Source organism: Amia ocellicauda, chromosome 15 (genome assembly GCF_036373705.1).
Source record: "Amia ocellicauda isolate fAmiCal2 chromosome 15, fAmiCal2.hap1, whole genome shotgun sequence".
Classification (NCBI taxonomy): Eukaryota; Metazoa; Chordata; class Actinopteri; order Amiiformes; family Amiidae; genus Amia; species Amia ocellicauda.
In genome coordinates, this window is record NC_089864.1 from 14,781,616 (window position 1) to 14,796,861 (window position 15,246).

A 15,246-nucleotide genomic window follows, 5' to 3' on the forward strand; every position below is an offset into this window, starting at 1 on the left:
TTTTTGGTGTGTGGCTTCAGCTGAAAGGAGCTCCACACACTTCACCTATTAACCTTTCCAGAATGGCAAATAAAAAGAGCATGCATACAAACACCAGATCCCTTTTTTAAGTGTAGTATGACACTATATTCATCTAATCACAATTTATATTGTATGTTTTTTGTTCTTCTCCCTGACTTTGGCAGCAGAATCATTAAAGTTAATTTTACAATTTAAAGGCCTTTCAGGGCAAGGAACCAAGGGTTTCTATAGCAACTGTTTAGCTGTAGCTGAACGAAGTCCAAACTGCCCCCCCCCCCCCCCCCCATCACTGCAGAATTGTCATTAAATAATGAATATAATTGGTTATTTTTGTTATTTTCACGCATTTAAAAAGGCCTTGGAAAAATTGCTTTTAAACACTCCTCTAAGCTTACTCTTGGGAAATGTTCTACCAACGTTATTTTGTTAACTGGTAAATCTAAAGGTGTTATTTAAGTCTATTCTTTTTTGTAATCTTCACTTGTTTTGTTGTGAAATGCATTTAACCTCTATATAAACGTCAATATCCTCACTGTAATATATGTATGTATGATATGTGTGTGTGTGTGTGTGTATGTATATATATAATAAGTGTGTGTGTGTGTGTGTATGTATGTATGTATGTATGTATATATATATATATATGTGTATATATATGTATGTATATATGTGTATATATATATATATATATGTGTATGTATATATATATATGTGTATATATATATATATGTGTGTGTATATATATATATATATATATATATGTATATATATATATATATATATATATATATATATATATGTGTGTATATATATATGTGTGTATATATATATATGTATATATACACACACACACACATTTATTATATATATACATGTATATATATAAATTTGAAACTAGGTTAAATATGATATTTTAGCAAGATAACACTTCTGTGGGTTTCCCCATGGTTTTTGTTGACCTCACCAAATTGGGTTCATAAAGGAGCTCTACATCAGTGTAAGGGATGAGGTCATAAATACAGTCCAACTAAACTATTTTTGGTTTATCAGTGTCTACTCTTCTTTCACGATTACTTTGATAGAATTTGCCCATGTTGTAATGCACTTTTTGCCTAATGTCCTCAAAGATCTTAAACTTCTCATCTCATTTTAAGTATTTTCCTTCAGGCATCATCAGCTAAATTTCATGGTTGTAGATTACTTCATTCAGAAACATTCTGGACATAGGTGTAAATTAACTACATGTGGAAAAAAATAAACATATCCATTGGACACTATTTAAATGTAACCCTATGTATTGTAAAATATTTTCACTAAGTACGGTTTTCTTTTTCCTTTACAGACTGTACAGTTTGTTCAAGGAATTTTTGTTGAAAAATATGATCCCACAATAGAAGACTCGTACAGGAAGGCAAGTATTATGTACCTTTATTTTATAAAATTTGCATGTCCTCAGATGTAAAAGGTCATGGTTGCCTAGTCTTTCAGCAGTCCCAGTGTAGTACACCTTATGATGTAATCAGGGCTTTACATTTTACATCTGTAGGGATGGACCTATATTTAACTTGATTCTGCATTGTAGCTATGGTTACACAGCATTGCTAAGACATTTCAGTCATTCCACTTTAAATTATTTGTTTGGCTAGGTTTGGAGTAAATTACCAGTAAATGACATGGCATGTTTGGAAATTCAAATGTATTTTAGTAGTATTTTGTAGCTACACATTTTGATCACCTGGAAGTCAACTTTTAAGGACTTGATCTTCAATACAGCGTTAACACACGCTAACCTTTTCATATACAGTATATATCCAGAATTTCATGTACAGAAAGAAGGATTGTTAGCTGTCCATCTGAGACCAAGAGTTTGAGTGTCTAGTTTTGATGTTACTTTATGAAATTCATGACCCTAACACAGGACAAATTAGAATTTATAACTTTTATAGATCGCTAACTTTCTCCTAATTTGTCTCTTGGTGCAGTGACCTGCATAGTTTGAGCTTAGTCAGGGGAATGACAGACCTAATTTTGAGTGGGTTTATACTGTAGCATGCAGGCGGCCTATACATGTATTCATTGTTCTTTCTCTTTGCTCTACAGCAAGTCGAAGTCGATGGACAGCAATGTATGCTTGAAATCCTGGATACAGCAGGAACGGTAAGACTGAGGAAAAGGTTTAATAGATGAGAAGGGGGAAAGACCACGCACAGTAAAGAAGCATTCATGCCCAAGGAGTTATAAATCCTGAATATAGTCTTTTGTAGTGGAAGGGGACGCGGGGATGCAGTGTGTACCCCAGTAGGAGTCTCGGGGCGTTGGGAAATTAGGCAGTGTGAGGAAGAGGAAACTGGACTGTGTGTTTTGGGGGGGGGGGGAACTGAAGGAAATTCTCAAACATCCTGTTCCCAATTAGTGATGGACATTTCCTGGCAATGGGACAGACAACCTGTCCGACAGGAGAGTGAAATATCATCAAAAGATATCAGCGCTGTTTTTTTATGGTGCATTCCCGCTAGGATGCTGTCTGTCCTTGCGCTGAGTGAAATGCTTTGATTGGCGTCAATGAGTTCCCGAGCCTTAATAAATTGCTGCCATTACCATAGCAAGGATTTATCTGCAGTAAGGGAAGCTGCTGAACACTTCCCTCTAAAAGCGCACAGCAGTGCAGAAAGCGCAGCTGCCTATAGCCCAAGACTTGAGAATACTCATAAATAAATAATCATGACTTTTTCTTGGTTACCTTCTTTTCCCATAGTCACACTGGATTCTACATTCCGCCATTACTCCTGCCTTTGTTGTTCGATCTCTGCCCCCCACAGACTTCTTGTTTTCCAGTTCCACCTTTAGAAGCACAGCAGGAGGTTAATAAACTAGAATGTACTTTCAGATCAGTCTTTCTCTGCCAAGAAATGTTAATGTTTGTCACTTCCTAATTACAGAACTAATAATGAGAGGGACCGTTTTGTGTGCTGATGTGGTTTATGTACATTCAGATCAGTAGATCTGAACTCGCCAAGGTGCACTTCTGGTACCAAAGTATCTGATTAACCGTGTATTTTGCGGAGGGAAGCGCATAGAGCCGAGTAACTGAATGCTTCCTTTGGGAACTGCACCCCGCTCAGTAATACACACCAGGAATATCTTATTTTGTTTTTCCCATTACAGGAACAATTCACAGCAATGAGGGACCTGTACATGAAGAACGGCCAGGGTTTCGCATTAGTATATTCTATAACAGCACAGTCCACGTTTAACGACCTACAGGACTTGAGAGAACAGATCCTGCGAGTCAAAGACACTGATGATGTGAGTAATTGCCTGCATGGGCCTTGTCCTTGGGAAGTGTTTACAATAGGAAGATAATCCTAGGTGATATTCTATTGTCCGGACTCTTCTTTGATCCTTCAGTGCAAATTAAGCCGTTCCATTTAGAAAAAGCAATTTAATTATTCTGTCTGTTCCACTGAAAGTAAAATCAGGCCTGATCAAACAGAACTACAGAGGCTTCTCAGGTGAATTTTAATTTGTTTTCCTGTGCACATTAGCCCCTTTCAAAATAAATTAATAAGGTAATCTTACATTCTACAATTGTTTTTCCCAAACCTAGTGTGGTGTGTATCTACTGAAATTCTATATTTAATTTACTAAAAATATTCTATTTATCACGGTCCACTTAGAGGACATATCAGCCCTATAATAACCGGAAGAGGGTGTATTACTTGTCAATTTGTCTGTTTTTGCCTTTTAATTTGTACAGTCTTTCCAGAGGAGAAGTTGTATAAGAATGAGAAGCCGGTTCCAGTTTGTCTAGTGGTCACCATTATGCATTATCAGTGAAACCCATTTTACTTCTGAACATTTTTATAGCTTTCACAAGCCTTCTGAAACGGTGACAAATACACATCAAATATGTCGAGATGGACCGGAATATTACATTGTGTAAAAGTGCTTTTTATTTCCTTTGTCTGTGGTTGGGTGTTGCCCTCAACAGCAAGACTTAACTTTTTTTTTAACCGCATGGACTTCCTTTCAGCTGTACCAGTAAATAGAAGCCCCTATTCAAATTAAATGTTTTGCCAGCAAACCTCTTAGCACTTTAAAAGCAGCGTAATCATAATTGATGTGTTGTCAGGGAATTTACCATTTCTTATGATGCACGCACAAATAAATGAGGAAAGAAATAACCTCTTTGCTTACAGGAAAAATCACTTCTGCCCCACAGCAGTTTGTTTACGTTGAATATTATAAAACAGCTGTCTCATTAGACCAGCTAAAGTGGAGACTAGAATCTTGAATGCAGACGTTTTGTGTCCTTGGTAAGGTGTACAAACCTCAGAGGCCCCAAAGAACACATCCTTAATTGCAAAGGAGAATAAATGAAAATCCTTGTAAATGAGGGGTGTACTGTATACAGAGTTGCTCCCCAGCAGTTTTGAATAGAGTTGGGGCCTGGGGGGTATCATATTGCTGGTGTGACTAGAGGGATCTTCCACACTTAAGTACTTGCTTCTCAGTATTAACGATTGTCTAAAGCTTTTATTAGTCATACTTAACTGTATTATTCAACCTGCTGCAGTGTCTAAAATACAAAAGACGTGACACTAACACTGAAAACCAGTGAAGACACATTTTCACTACCAAGGAATATGGTATTTGTCACTGTTTTCTTTATTTTTCACTGCTGTGGCACAGTAACTGAATTACAGTATACCTTTTCAGTGTGTGGGAGGTGCGTTCAGCATGCCGTGCCATCGCACCACACATGATGCACATTGTGGGGAGAGATCTCTGCTGTGCATGCACCAATACGCGTGTGTACACTTGGACATCAATGCGGATTTGTCCGCTTAAAATGCGAGAGAAATATAACTGTTACACTGAGATGGAAATAGAGCAACTACCATTATTTTAAAAATATAATGTAAAAACGTCTAGCTGTGCAAGGAAATGGAACTGCTTATTTTAGTATAAGCTTGCATTTTATTTTAGTATAAGCTCAGGAAAATCCTATTCCTGAGACAATTTGTTTTTATGATTAGTATAATTGGCTATGTAAAGTAATAACTCATTGTGATGGTAAAGTGCTTGCCAATGAGTTTCGTGTAATGTTATATAGTTTTGGGGTTTGGTTTGCCTACACCAAATGCTGCATCAGGTCTAATGCTTTCCAAAATGAACAGTAGATTGCAAACAGCCTATTCCTTTTTAGGCAGTTGTGCCAGTTCAGACCTATTCTCTAGCTTTTTTAAATGCTGTTGGCAAGAATCATGAAACAGATTTGAACTGAAAATCTCCATGTTTGCTGGCTGATCCTGCAGTAATAGGGAAGACTTAGCAAATGAGCCGCTTCAGTGCCCTACAGTGCTTTATTGTAAATGTAACCCGAGTTATATGAGCATTAAGCAAAGTGCCTGGGGAAAATGCATTGCTCTGTGCTCTGGGGGTATGTAGCAAGCAACATGGGGAAACGGCCTTCACAGGAAGTCAAAAGGGCGATTCCAAACCCATTGATTTGAAGTAGTGTTCAGTTATTACTCATGTACACATCTTACTGCGAACATGCTTCTCTTGCGTTTGCTTTCAGTTGTCTAGATTTAAGTTTTAGGTGAGGTAATGTACTGTAATAGGGTGTAAGTACTTCCAGGATACACTGGTTCGCTCGGCATGACAAAACGGAAGGATGACGAAGAGGTTTACGCTGTCAGGCGGCTGAGAGGATAATTGTCCAGGGCCACCTGGAGTTACTTATACTGGATCAGTAAGGATGACCGTTTATCTGTGGGCAGCCTGAGCCCAGGAATTAATGCTAGTTATCCTCAATCCTTCATTAATATTAACTTTGTGAAAGAATTAACCAGTCTTTGTTGGTAAGAATTAAAACCCTGACTCAGACTAATTTGGCACAACCTTGTCTGTGAAATCATTTTTAACTTTTTATTTTTTATTTTTTTTATGTGGTTTGATTTTTCATTTTAGACCGCCAAGCTAGATTAGGCAAAAACAACTTGTATTTCTCAGCTGACGACAAAACTGAGGAACGCATCTAAATCTTTCTACATTCCTATTACAAAAGCTTAACAATTGTTTTATGATTATTTTGCACAGCTTTGTTTGATGTGCAGGTTGTGCTCATCTTGTCTGTATGTTTTGTGGTGTTTCAGGTGCCGATGATCCTGGTTGGCAACAAGTGTGACTTGGAAGACGAGCGGGTGGTTGGCAAGGAGCAAGGCCAGAACCTGGCCCGACAGTGGAACAACTGCGCCTTCCTAGAGTCATCAGCAAAGTCAAAGATTAATGTTAACGAGGTGAGGCCTAATTCCCACACATTCAGATAAGCCTGGGCTCTGGACCCCATCATGGTTGCATCTTAATTAATGACACTGTTTCACTGTTTAAACTATGGTGTGTTTTAAGTGTTTGTGTCAAACCTGATCACGATAAAGTGCAGCTTTGTTCTCACTGTGGAAGGCTTATAACGAGCGGTGGCATGTTTTACTGTTTGTAGTTTACAAACTGCCAGTTTCTTGATTGTGCATACTGTGTTTAAATATTGTTGTAGAGTTTTTTTTTTTTTTTTTCAATTTTAGCATAAGAACATTACTTTACAGCTGATGTCAGGTTCATGTTAAAATAAGGCTCACTATTGTCTGTGTGTGGTGCCACAAGGATCATAGTGGAGTTCTGTATGACCTCCATTGTTTGTCAGTGACATCTCTTGATCAAGCTTGAGTCATCTTCATCTCTGTATAGAAGACATTTGTTAGAAAGATGTGTTTTGTGCCACATGACAGAACTGTGAATTAATTATTTTCAGTGGTAAGCGTTTGGCAAGAGATGTGAAGCTTCTCGCCTATTGTCTAATTTATGGAAACTAGAGAAATGTATAGAATTGATTCCCTGATTTTAACTTTTTTAAATTAGAATTAAAAATATACTTATTTAACTATATAGTTGGCCTGCTCTCTGAAAATGACTGATAGAAGTCTCCCCAGTGGCGCACTAGCTAGTATGTTATACAATAGCAGGAGAAAGAAAATGGGGGAAATTCCCAGACTGAGGCTTAGCAGTGCACAATTTGCAAAGCACAAACTAGGTTTCTGTTTTCCCAGGTGTCAGGCAGCGAAAAGCCTGCCAGGTGGAGCCTCCAGGTTTGTGTTGCAGTATCTGATAGATACCTGGTCGGGCATCCTGTGCTCAGTAGCAGATAATTTCCTGCTGGTGACCTTGACCTGGCAAGGAGGATTATCCAGGCATGTTGAAGTAGTAATGAAAACTAGGGACTCTCTCTCATCCCCCCCCCCCCATATGATGAAATGAACCATATGTAGCTTGCTGCAATTGAATACTATGATTTACAGTGATAAGTTGAGAGTGCACATGCAGGAATATTTAACATTTTGGAAAGCTATTGAATTTAAACTGGAGCTGAATTTGATGCCGGAAACAAAACCATATTATATCTTAAATGTTTGTGGCAAGTTTGCATTTTGATCTCCATATGGTCACAATTTAATCCGAGAACCTTTAATGAGTGTTGTCAGTCAAAAGCCTTTTTTAGCAATAACATTGGGCTGCATTAGATTCCACACTGGTAGATAATATCTCCAGAACAACTGTGGGGGGAGATTCTAATACATTGTTCCCTAATCTCTCCCAGATTGGCTTTTGTGTAATTAACTTTGTAGGGAAGTTCAGACTTCTAACTGAATAGTGCCTGGTGACTGAGTTCAGATCAGATTTCAGTTTTCAGTCCGTTTTCAAAAGCGGAAAACAATGGTTCCATTTCTTTTGTCTGATGAAGGTTTGTGTATTGTCATTGGCTTGTGGTTTATCAGTACTGTACTGTAATATGCAAAATATCAGGGGTTTCAGATGTGTTTTCTGCAAAGGGAGAGGTTTTCTTTTATCTTCAGACAATCCTGACCAGCTTTAATTAGAATACCCGAACTCCTGACACCTGATTAGAGAGCACGCCAGTCACATTGTCAGTGTGAATGGAGATGGTGTTTAATTTGGACCGCTTTACTTTGAGCATAGGATGATGCATTCTGTGGGTGATTTGCTGCATGGGTGGCTTTATGCTAATGTACCTGCTTATTGTACAGGCAGAGGATGGTCTATTTTTTGTTTTGTTTTATATACCTCTATTTTCTAACAAGTATTCACACTTTAATTGTGTTCGCAGATCTTCTATGACCTGGTTCGACAAATCAACAGGAAAACCCCAGCACCTGGGAAAGCACGCAAAAAGTCTAATTGCCAGCTGCTTTAATACACAGGTGCACTGTAGCTCTGAGCCAGGTGAGTGGAGAGGGCTGTGTTGTGATCATATAAGGACAGGTGTGTTCGAGGCAGGATTGATTGATTTGATTGATCTTGTCAGACGTTTTAGAATATTAACCTTGGAATGCCAACGTTCAAAACCGATTTGACTAATCATGGCCAATGATACACAGTCGCCATCACTTTAAATCCTGAATAGACTGCAGAGCTGAATTAACAGTCTGGGACTAAGAATAGGACAGTACTTCATAGGGGGGAGAATCAAGACTAAAATCACTACATTCACCCACTGCAAAAAGCCTGTTTCAGCTGTATCATCAGTGCAGTCCGCTTATTACAAATAATGCTGAATCCTAATGTAGCTTTTTTGGCAAGATGAAAGTATTATGTCTTTGATAAATCTGTGACAGATTGTAGATGGCCTTAGGGTATCAGCAGCTGATGCAGTGTTAATTTCTTTGTCAAACATTCTGGCTTTCGCTGTAGAGCCGTATTTGATTAAATCAAATCGATCGGTTCATAAACAGATTTATTCTCAATTTTGGAGTGTGATATTGTGTTCAAAGTTTTGTAGAACTATGGCAGTTGCTCGGATACCTAACTATATAACTTAGACATGGACTTTTTTTTTTTTTTTTTTCCTCTACATCGGTTTCAGCACACAAACACACACAGTGGGTGGATGCAGAGTAGAAAGGAGTTGCTAACCTTTTTCAGCTCTGCCTCCCACAGATTAAAAACCCATTGAAACATGTATTTTTAAGTCTGGTCCAGATTCATCCTTAAAATAACATTCACTTACTATCAACAATTGACGAAATGCAAAAAGGCTCTCGCTAATTTGTTATTCAGACCTTTATCACTGCTGCTAGGACTGTGCCCAAGGTTCAGAGTTTGCATGCAAGGGTTTAGAAAGGTAGCTCTGAACCTGTCCAAGCATTCAGGCAGTGTCAGTTTCAGTACTAAATCCACATTTTAAATGCAATGCACATAGAAATATTTACATTTTCCATTTACTATTCATTCATTAATGTTAATTTTATTGAACTGAAATGTGACTAATGCCCTTGTTTCTTTCCTTGCAGGTCTGATAAACTGTTGTCTTTTTCAACAGTGCCAGCATTCCAACTTTACTAAACCTAACATCAATGGACTTTCCTGTGTGGTGATACCCTTTAACAAAATGGATTAAAAGCTACTACGTCAGTTTTTGCACATAGATAACTGTAATCACTCTCCAGTATCGCAAGAAAGAGATTTTTACTTATATATATTCTAACTGTATGCAACTGAAATAAAAGATCCGGAGCCTACACACAGTATTATTTGCTAATGGAGACGCCCTCCTTCAACCAATGTTGTAAATGTAAGAAACTGATGTATACTGGACATGTTGCCTGTGTAAGCAGTGTCAAGTATAATGTAATATTTATAAGCACCACTATTTTAGCAAAAGAAAAAGTCCAAAGAGCTCCTATATAGCCTATTTCATACAGCTAACTTTGCTCCTTTGGTATTTTGTATCTTTTTTTTTTTTCCTTTTTTTTTTTTTTCCCTTTCTTGTTTTTTTAAGAATTAATAGATTTTGTTCTACCAAGATGCTATATTGCAACAGCTATTAATATGATTTTATCTTCGGAAAACCTGTGGAAACAGTAATTTGTGTCTGGAAAAATAAGGTATCTAATGGTTTTCTGTCACTATTGTCTTTAGCCTAAGATGTTGCCTTCAAATATCTGTTAGTATTCAAAAGAAATCAACTGAAATCAAGTCAACCTTTTCTTATATGTATGTTTTTGTTTACATAGGGAACAATGTTAATAGATGTTTGTACAGTGGGGGTCTACAACAGGAAGTATATATTTTAAAATGAGGGTTTTTTTAAAGAATAAAAATAAACATTTCATTTGTTAGTCATTCTTCATGCTTCTGCCCCTGTAGATTCTCACTGTATCCCCTTGCTTGCTCATGCATCTGTTGTAATTGAGGGAAAACCAAATATTCAAACCAGTTAGTAAATTGCCTGTTAGTGATTTTCACATGTGTAATATTTGGGTTGAGATGTTTCTTGGTGGATGAGTACTGTGGATGTCAGTAGTGAATGTGGGAACTAATTTTAATCAAGTGTAATTGGTTACAGGGCGCAAGTTGCAGTTTGTAACTTTTGCTGATTTATTTAAGAATGCCTTGTTGCTTTGTATGCATTAACTCCTGGATGTAAAGATCATGTGTATATGTCCAATACAGAGCCACAGTATTTGTAATGCAACATCTGCTTTGGGGTGGCCAAATGTAAACTAAAAAGCCTTAATTAAAGTGGTGCAATTTTGTATAACCTAGCATCTGTAGTTCAATAAATTGGATTGCATTGCAAGGGCTTGCAGTAAAGAAGATCTGCCACTTGAATGTTTTGTGTATTGTTTTAACAGTGCTAGTAAATAAATATTGGTTTAACTTTTTTAAATGTAATGCTTGTGTGCATTCTGGGATGATCAGCAGGCATGCCAGGTTTAGTCTGTGGTCGCTGGCACTGAACAGGTAATACCGAAGGCCTTGGCTTTGAATGAGTTTGGGGGAGAATAAAACCTTCAAAGTTTTGTTTGTTTCCAATTTAGTTGGTGTTCTGAACAATAACTGAAATACTGTAAATAGCAGGGTCTTTAGAGCTCAGTTGCATGAGTAACAATCATGTTAAATGTTAGATTTTAGAAGTAGAATGATCTCTGCCCTTGGAGAGGCCAGCCTTCTGGTTTTTCTTTCCCTTGAGCTCTGGATCACTTTGGCTATTCTAACCCTTTTAATTGAAGTATTTGCTCACTAAGACCTTTGTTTAAACCAGCCTTAGTTCTTAGTTCATTTGGCATGGGTACATCACATTAACATTAACTAGGACAGTAGTGTGTAGTAGTAGATTAGTGTGGTGTAGTGGTTAGGGCTCTGGACTCGAGCATAGGGTACTACCTGTATGAAGGGTTAAATCTAAAAAATGTGACATCTTGTAACAATTGTAAGTCACCCTGGATATGGGTGTCTGCTAAGAAATCGAGTATAATTAACTTTGTACTAAGCGCCTAGGTTTCAGATCTCCTTTCATTTGGGTAAACTGGTTGATTTTTATTTTGTTTACTGAGCTTACATTTATATGTCAACGTGTACATTTTTCCCAGGTCCTTCTTATAAAGCTTGTCAACTAACCTTGATATAAATGGAGAATCTTTCCTTTGTTTACCTTGCTTTGTAGCACAGGTTGTATCATTAATTGGTTCTACCCTAGTTTTTCCTTTTATATGTAACCATCTTAAGCATAAGCCACGGTTGATCAAACCTGCATTCCACTATTCTAATTATGTAATCAACCTTTTTCTTCACTTGCCCGATTTTGTCATTGTGGATTTAATGTACATAACCTGTAGAACCCTGGCACCCATATAGTCCCATGCCTGCATCCCCTCAGCTGCTACGGGTTTGTGTTGTTCTGAAGCCACTGTCATTTCTAGCTGCCAAACTACAACTATTTGGTTGATTCATGGTCATTCTCTACATAAAGTCCAAAACATCACTGGAGAATATTGGAGTTGTCATTTTCCTGTTCATTTTATCCAATAAAAAATGGTTTGGAAAGATCGCAAGCATATTGGATGCGTTTCTGTAACAAATTTAAAGAACGCCAATGATAAAATACTGGAAATGTATAAGGGTTCACTAGTTTTAAACTTCAATACAGTTTTCACACACCCATACATGCACACATTTTTACGTAAAGTCCATATGAATGGAATAGACCTTATTTCTTCCATCAATTCACTTCAGACATTGAAAAATTAATTCCTATTCATCAAACTGGGATTTGTTTATACTATGGTATGCATTTTATATGATAGGCAAGTTAATGACTGCCTTTTCCACTTAGTGTTGCTTTTTGTTTTGAAGTAAACCTCTTTAAACTAAAATGTTATGTATATTAGGAGACAAAATGTTAACATGTCTGGGGGGTGTAGAGTAGTGTCGGCCCAAGGATTTCCCCATTGCTCAGCTTGTGCTCGGTTCAGCTACAGTGAGGGGAAAAAAGTACTTGATCCCCTGCTGATTTTGTACGTTTGCCCACTGACAAAGAAATGATCAGTCTATAATTTTAATGGTAGGTGTATTTTAACAGTGAGAGACAGAATAACAACAAAAAAATCCTGAAAAATGCATTTCAAAAAAGTTATAAATTGATTTGCATGTTAATGAGGGAAATAAGTATTTGATCCCCTATCAATCAGCAAGATTTCTGGCTCCCAGGTGTCTTTTATACAGGTAAGGAGCTGAGATTAGGAGCACTCTCTTAAAGGGAGTGCTCCTAATCTCAGCTTGTTACCTGTATAAAAGACACCTGTCCACAGAAGCAATCAATCAATCATATTCCAAACTCTCCACCATGGCCAAGACCAAAGAGCTGTCCAAGGATGTCAGGGACAAGATTGTAGACCTACACAAGGCTGGAATGGGCTACAAGACCATCGCCAAGCAGCTTGGTGAGAAGGTGACAACAGTTGGTGCGATTATTTGCAAATGGAAGAAACACAAAATAACTGTCAGTCTCCCTCGGTCTGGGGCTCCATGCAAGATCTCACCTCGTGGAGTTTCAATGATCATGAGAACGGTGAGGAATCAGCCCAGAACTACACGGGAGGATCTTGTTAATGATCTCAAGGCAGCTGGGACCATAGTCACCAAGAAAACAATTGGCAACACACTACGCCGTGAAGGACTGAAATCCTGCAGCGCCCGCAAGGTCCCCCTGCTCAAGAAAGCACATGTACAGGCCCGTCTGAAGTTTGCCAATGAACATCTGAATGATTCAGAGGAGAACTGGGTGAAAGTGTTGTGGTCAGATGAGACCAAAATCGAGCTCTTTGGCATCAACTCAACTCGCCGTATTTGGAGGAGGAGGAATGACCCCAAGAACACCATCCCCACCGTCAAACATGGAGGTGGAAACATTATGCTTTGGGGGTGTTTTTCTGCTAAGGGGACAGGACAACTGCACCGCATCAAAGGGACGATGGACGGGGCCATGTACCGTCAAATCTTGGGTGAGAACCTCCTTCCCTCAGCCAGGGCATTGAAAATGGGTCGTGGATGGGTATTCCAGCATGACAATGACCCAAAACACACAGCCAAGGCAACAAAGGAGTGGCTCAAGAAGAAGCACATTAAGGTCCTGGAGTGGCCTAGCCAGTCTCCAGACCTTAATCCCATAGAAAATCTGTGGAGGGAGCTGAAGGTTCGAGTTGCCGAACGTCAGCCTCGAAACCTTAATGACTTGGAGAGGATCTGCAAAGAGGAGTGGGACAAAATCCCTCCTGAGATGTGTGCAAACCTGGTGGTCAACTACAAGAAACGTCTGACCTCTGTGATTGCCAACAAGGGTTTTGCCACCAAGTACTAAGTCGAAGGGGTCAAATACTTATTTCCCTCATTAACATGCAAATCAATTTATAACTTTTTTGAAATGCATTTTTCTGTTTTTTTTTGTTGTTATTCTGTCTCTCACTGTTAAAATACACCTACCATTAAAATTATAGACTGATCATTTCTTTGTCAGTGGGCAAACGTACAAAATCAGCAGGGGATCAAATACTTTTTTCCCTGTATATCTGTGTATAACTGCTGCTCCCCTGGGCATTCAGCTCTCTGATGCTCAAGCCCTGACAATACCTTGTGTACTGTTTGACATATGCGAGGGTGTTTTTATGAGTAGTGCCTACTGCATAACATTCTCCCAAAAGTGTTGAAAACTTTTATGCTTTATCCTAATATATTGAAAATATCCAGGTGCTTCTATGACACACACACACACACACACACACACACACACACACATTATTCTTTGCTCATTGCAGAATCCACTGGTCTCATATCACAAAATGTGCATCTTTCCTGTTTTGACTACAATGGTTTGCCATCGGGTGTGGGAGACCATGGAAAGGTTTGATGTACTTTGTTGAAAGAATGGGTAATGTTGCTTAAAGGCAGCTTCAAGTATTTAATATGTTGAAATTATAGTAAGCTATTTATAATGGAAAGGGGAGTGATAACTACTGATAAGTATTACCGGACAGATTTACAAAGAATATTCCACTTAAATTATTCCTCATGATCTAGACCAAGGCTTTTTCCAAAAGGAAGATAAATTCTAGCTCTGTGATGAAAGTGCCTCTGAAGAGTAATAACTTATTTTAAATTGATCACAATTAGTCTCATACCATTCTTTGATTTGTGTATTACTCTGCCTGGGAACATTTGAAATGAAAATGAATTTCTGTTCTGAAAGAAAAGAGAACGTTTTTTTAAAGATCATTTAAGCACTTCCAGGGCTGCTGTGGAAGTGTAACACCAAATGGTCCATATTACAAGACTTGTGTAACTGCAGCCTTGTTCCCACTGCTGCTTCACAGGACCCTCGGGTTTTTGATGCTGAGGCATTACCCACATCTAGTTCCCTGGGGAAATGTAGGAGAATCCCAATAAATCTGGTGGAAGAAATTCTTAATTGGTCGGAATCCTCTTAAGAACACAGAGCCAGCAAACAAATTAATTAAATGGTGTAGTCTGCAACTGCTGCTCACGGCACTGTTCTTGGCAGATCGCGGATGTCTCTTCGGAGGAGATCGAGAGCCCATCATTGTGCCCATCTCCCATGCTTGGGTGTTGTGCACACAAACAGCGATATGTCAGCGTGGGGCTTCCTGTTCTTCAACACAGAAGTTTAAAATGTACAGATGCCAAAATATGTCTGGACTCTTCTTCTACAGTCAGGTCTGGTCTAAAAACAGATTTCCTTATACTAGCTCTAGCTATTTTGCCCTGCCCCGAAGCTTGTTATTAAAGATGCAGGTGTTCTACAGAGGTGAATAAATGAACGCTGAAATCTAGCTGCAAGTGTCCCTAGCAGAA

General features: G+C 38.4%; 1 protein-coding gene across 1 annotated transcript in view; it reads left to right on the forward strand.

Annotated features, from left to right (window-relative positions):
• The window catches only part of LOC136711118 (ras-related protein Rap-1b), a 52,603-nt gene extending 41,841 nt beyond the window's left edge, over window positions 1-10,762 (forward strand). Inside the window, exons 3-8 of the mRNA XM_066687147.1 lie at window positions 1,364-1,432; window positions 2,122-2,178; window positions 3,187-3,327; window positions 6,183-6,326; window positions 8,207-8,322; window positions 9,390-10,762. Of these exons, the coding sequence (XP_066543244.1) occupies window positions 1,364-1,432; window positions 2,122-2,178; window positions 3,187-3,327; window positions 6,183-6,326; window positions 8,207-8,293 (498 nt within the window). The 3' untranslated portion in view covers window positions 8,294-8,322; window positions 9,390-10,762. The remainder of the gene's footprint in view (window positions 1-1,363; window positions 1,433-2,121; window positions 2,179-3,186; window positions 3,328-6,182; window positions 6,327-8,206; window positions 8,323-9,389) is intronic.
• Window positions 10,763-15,246: the final 4,484 nt, after the last annotated feature.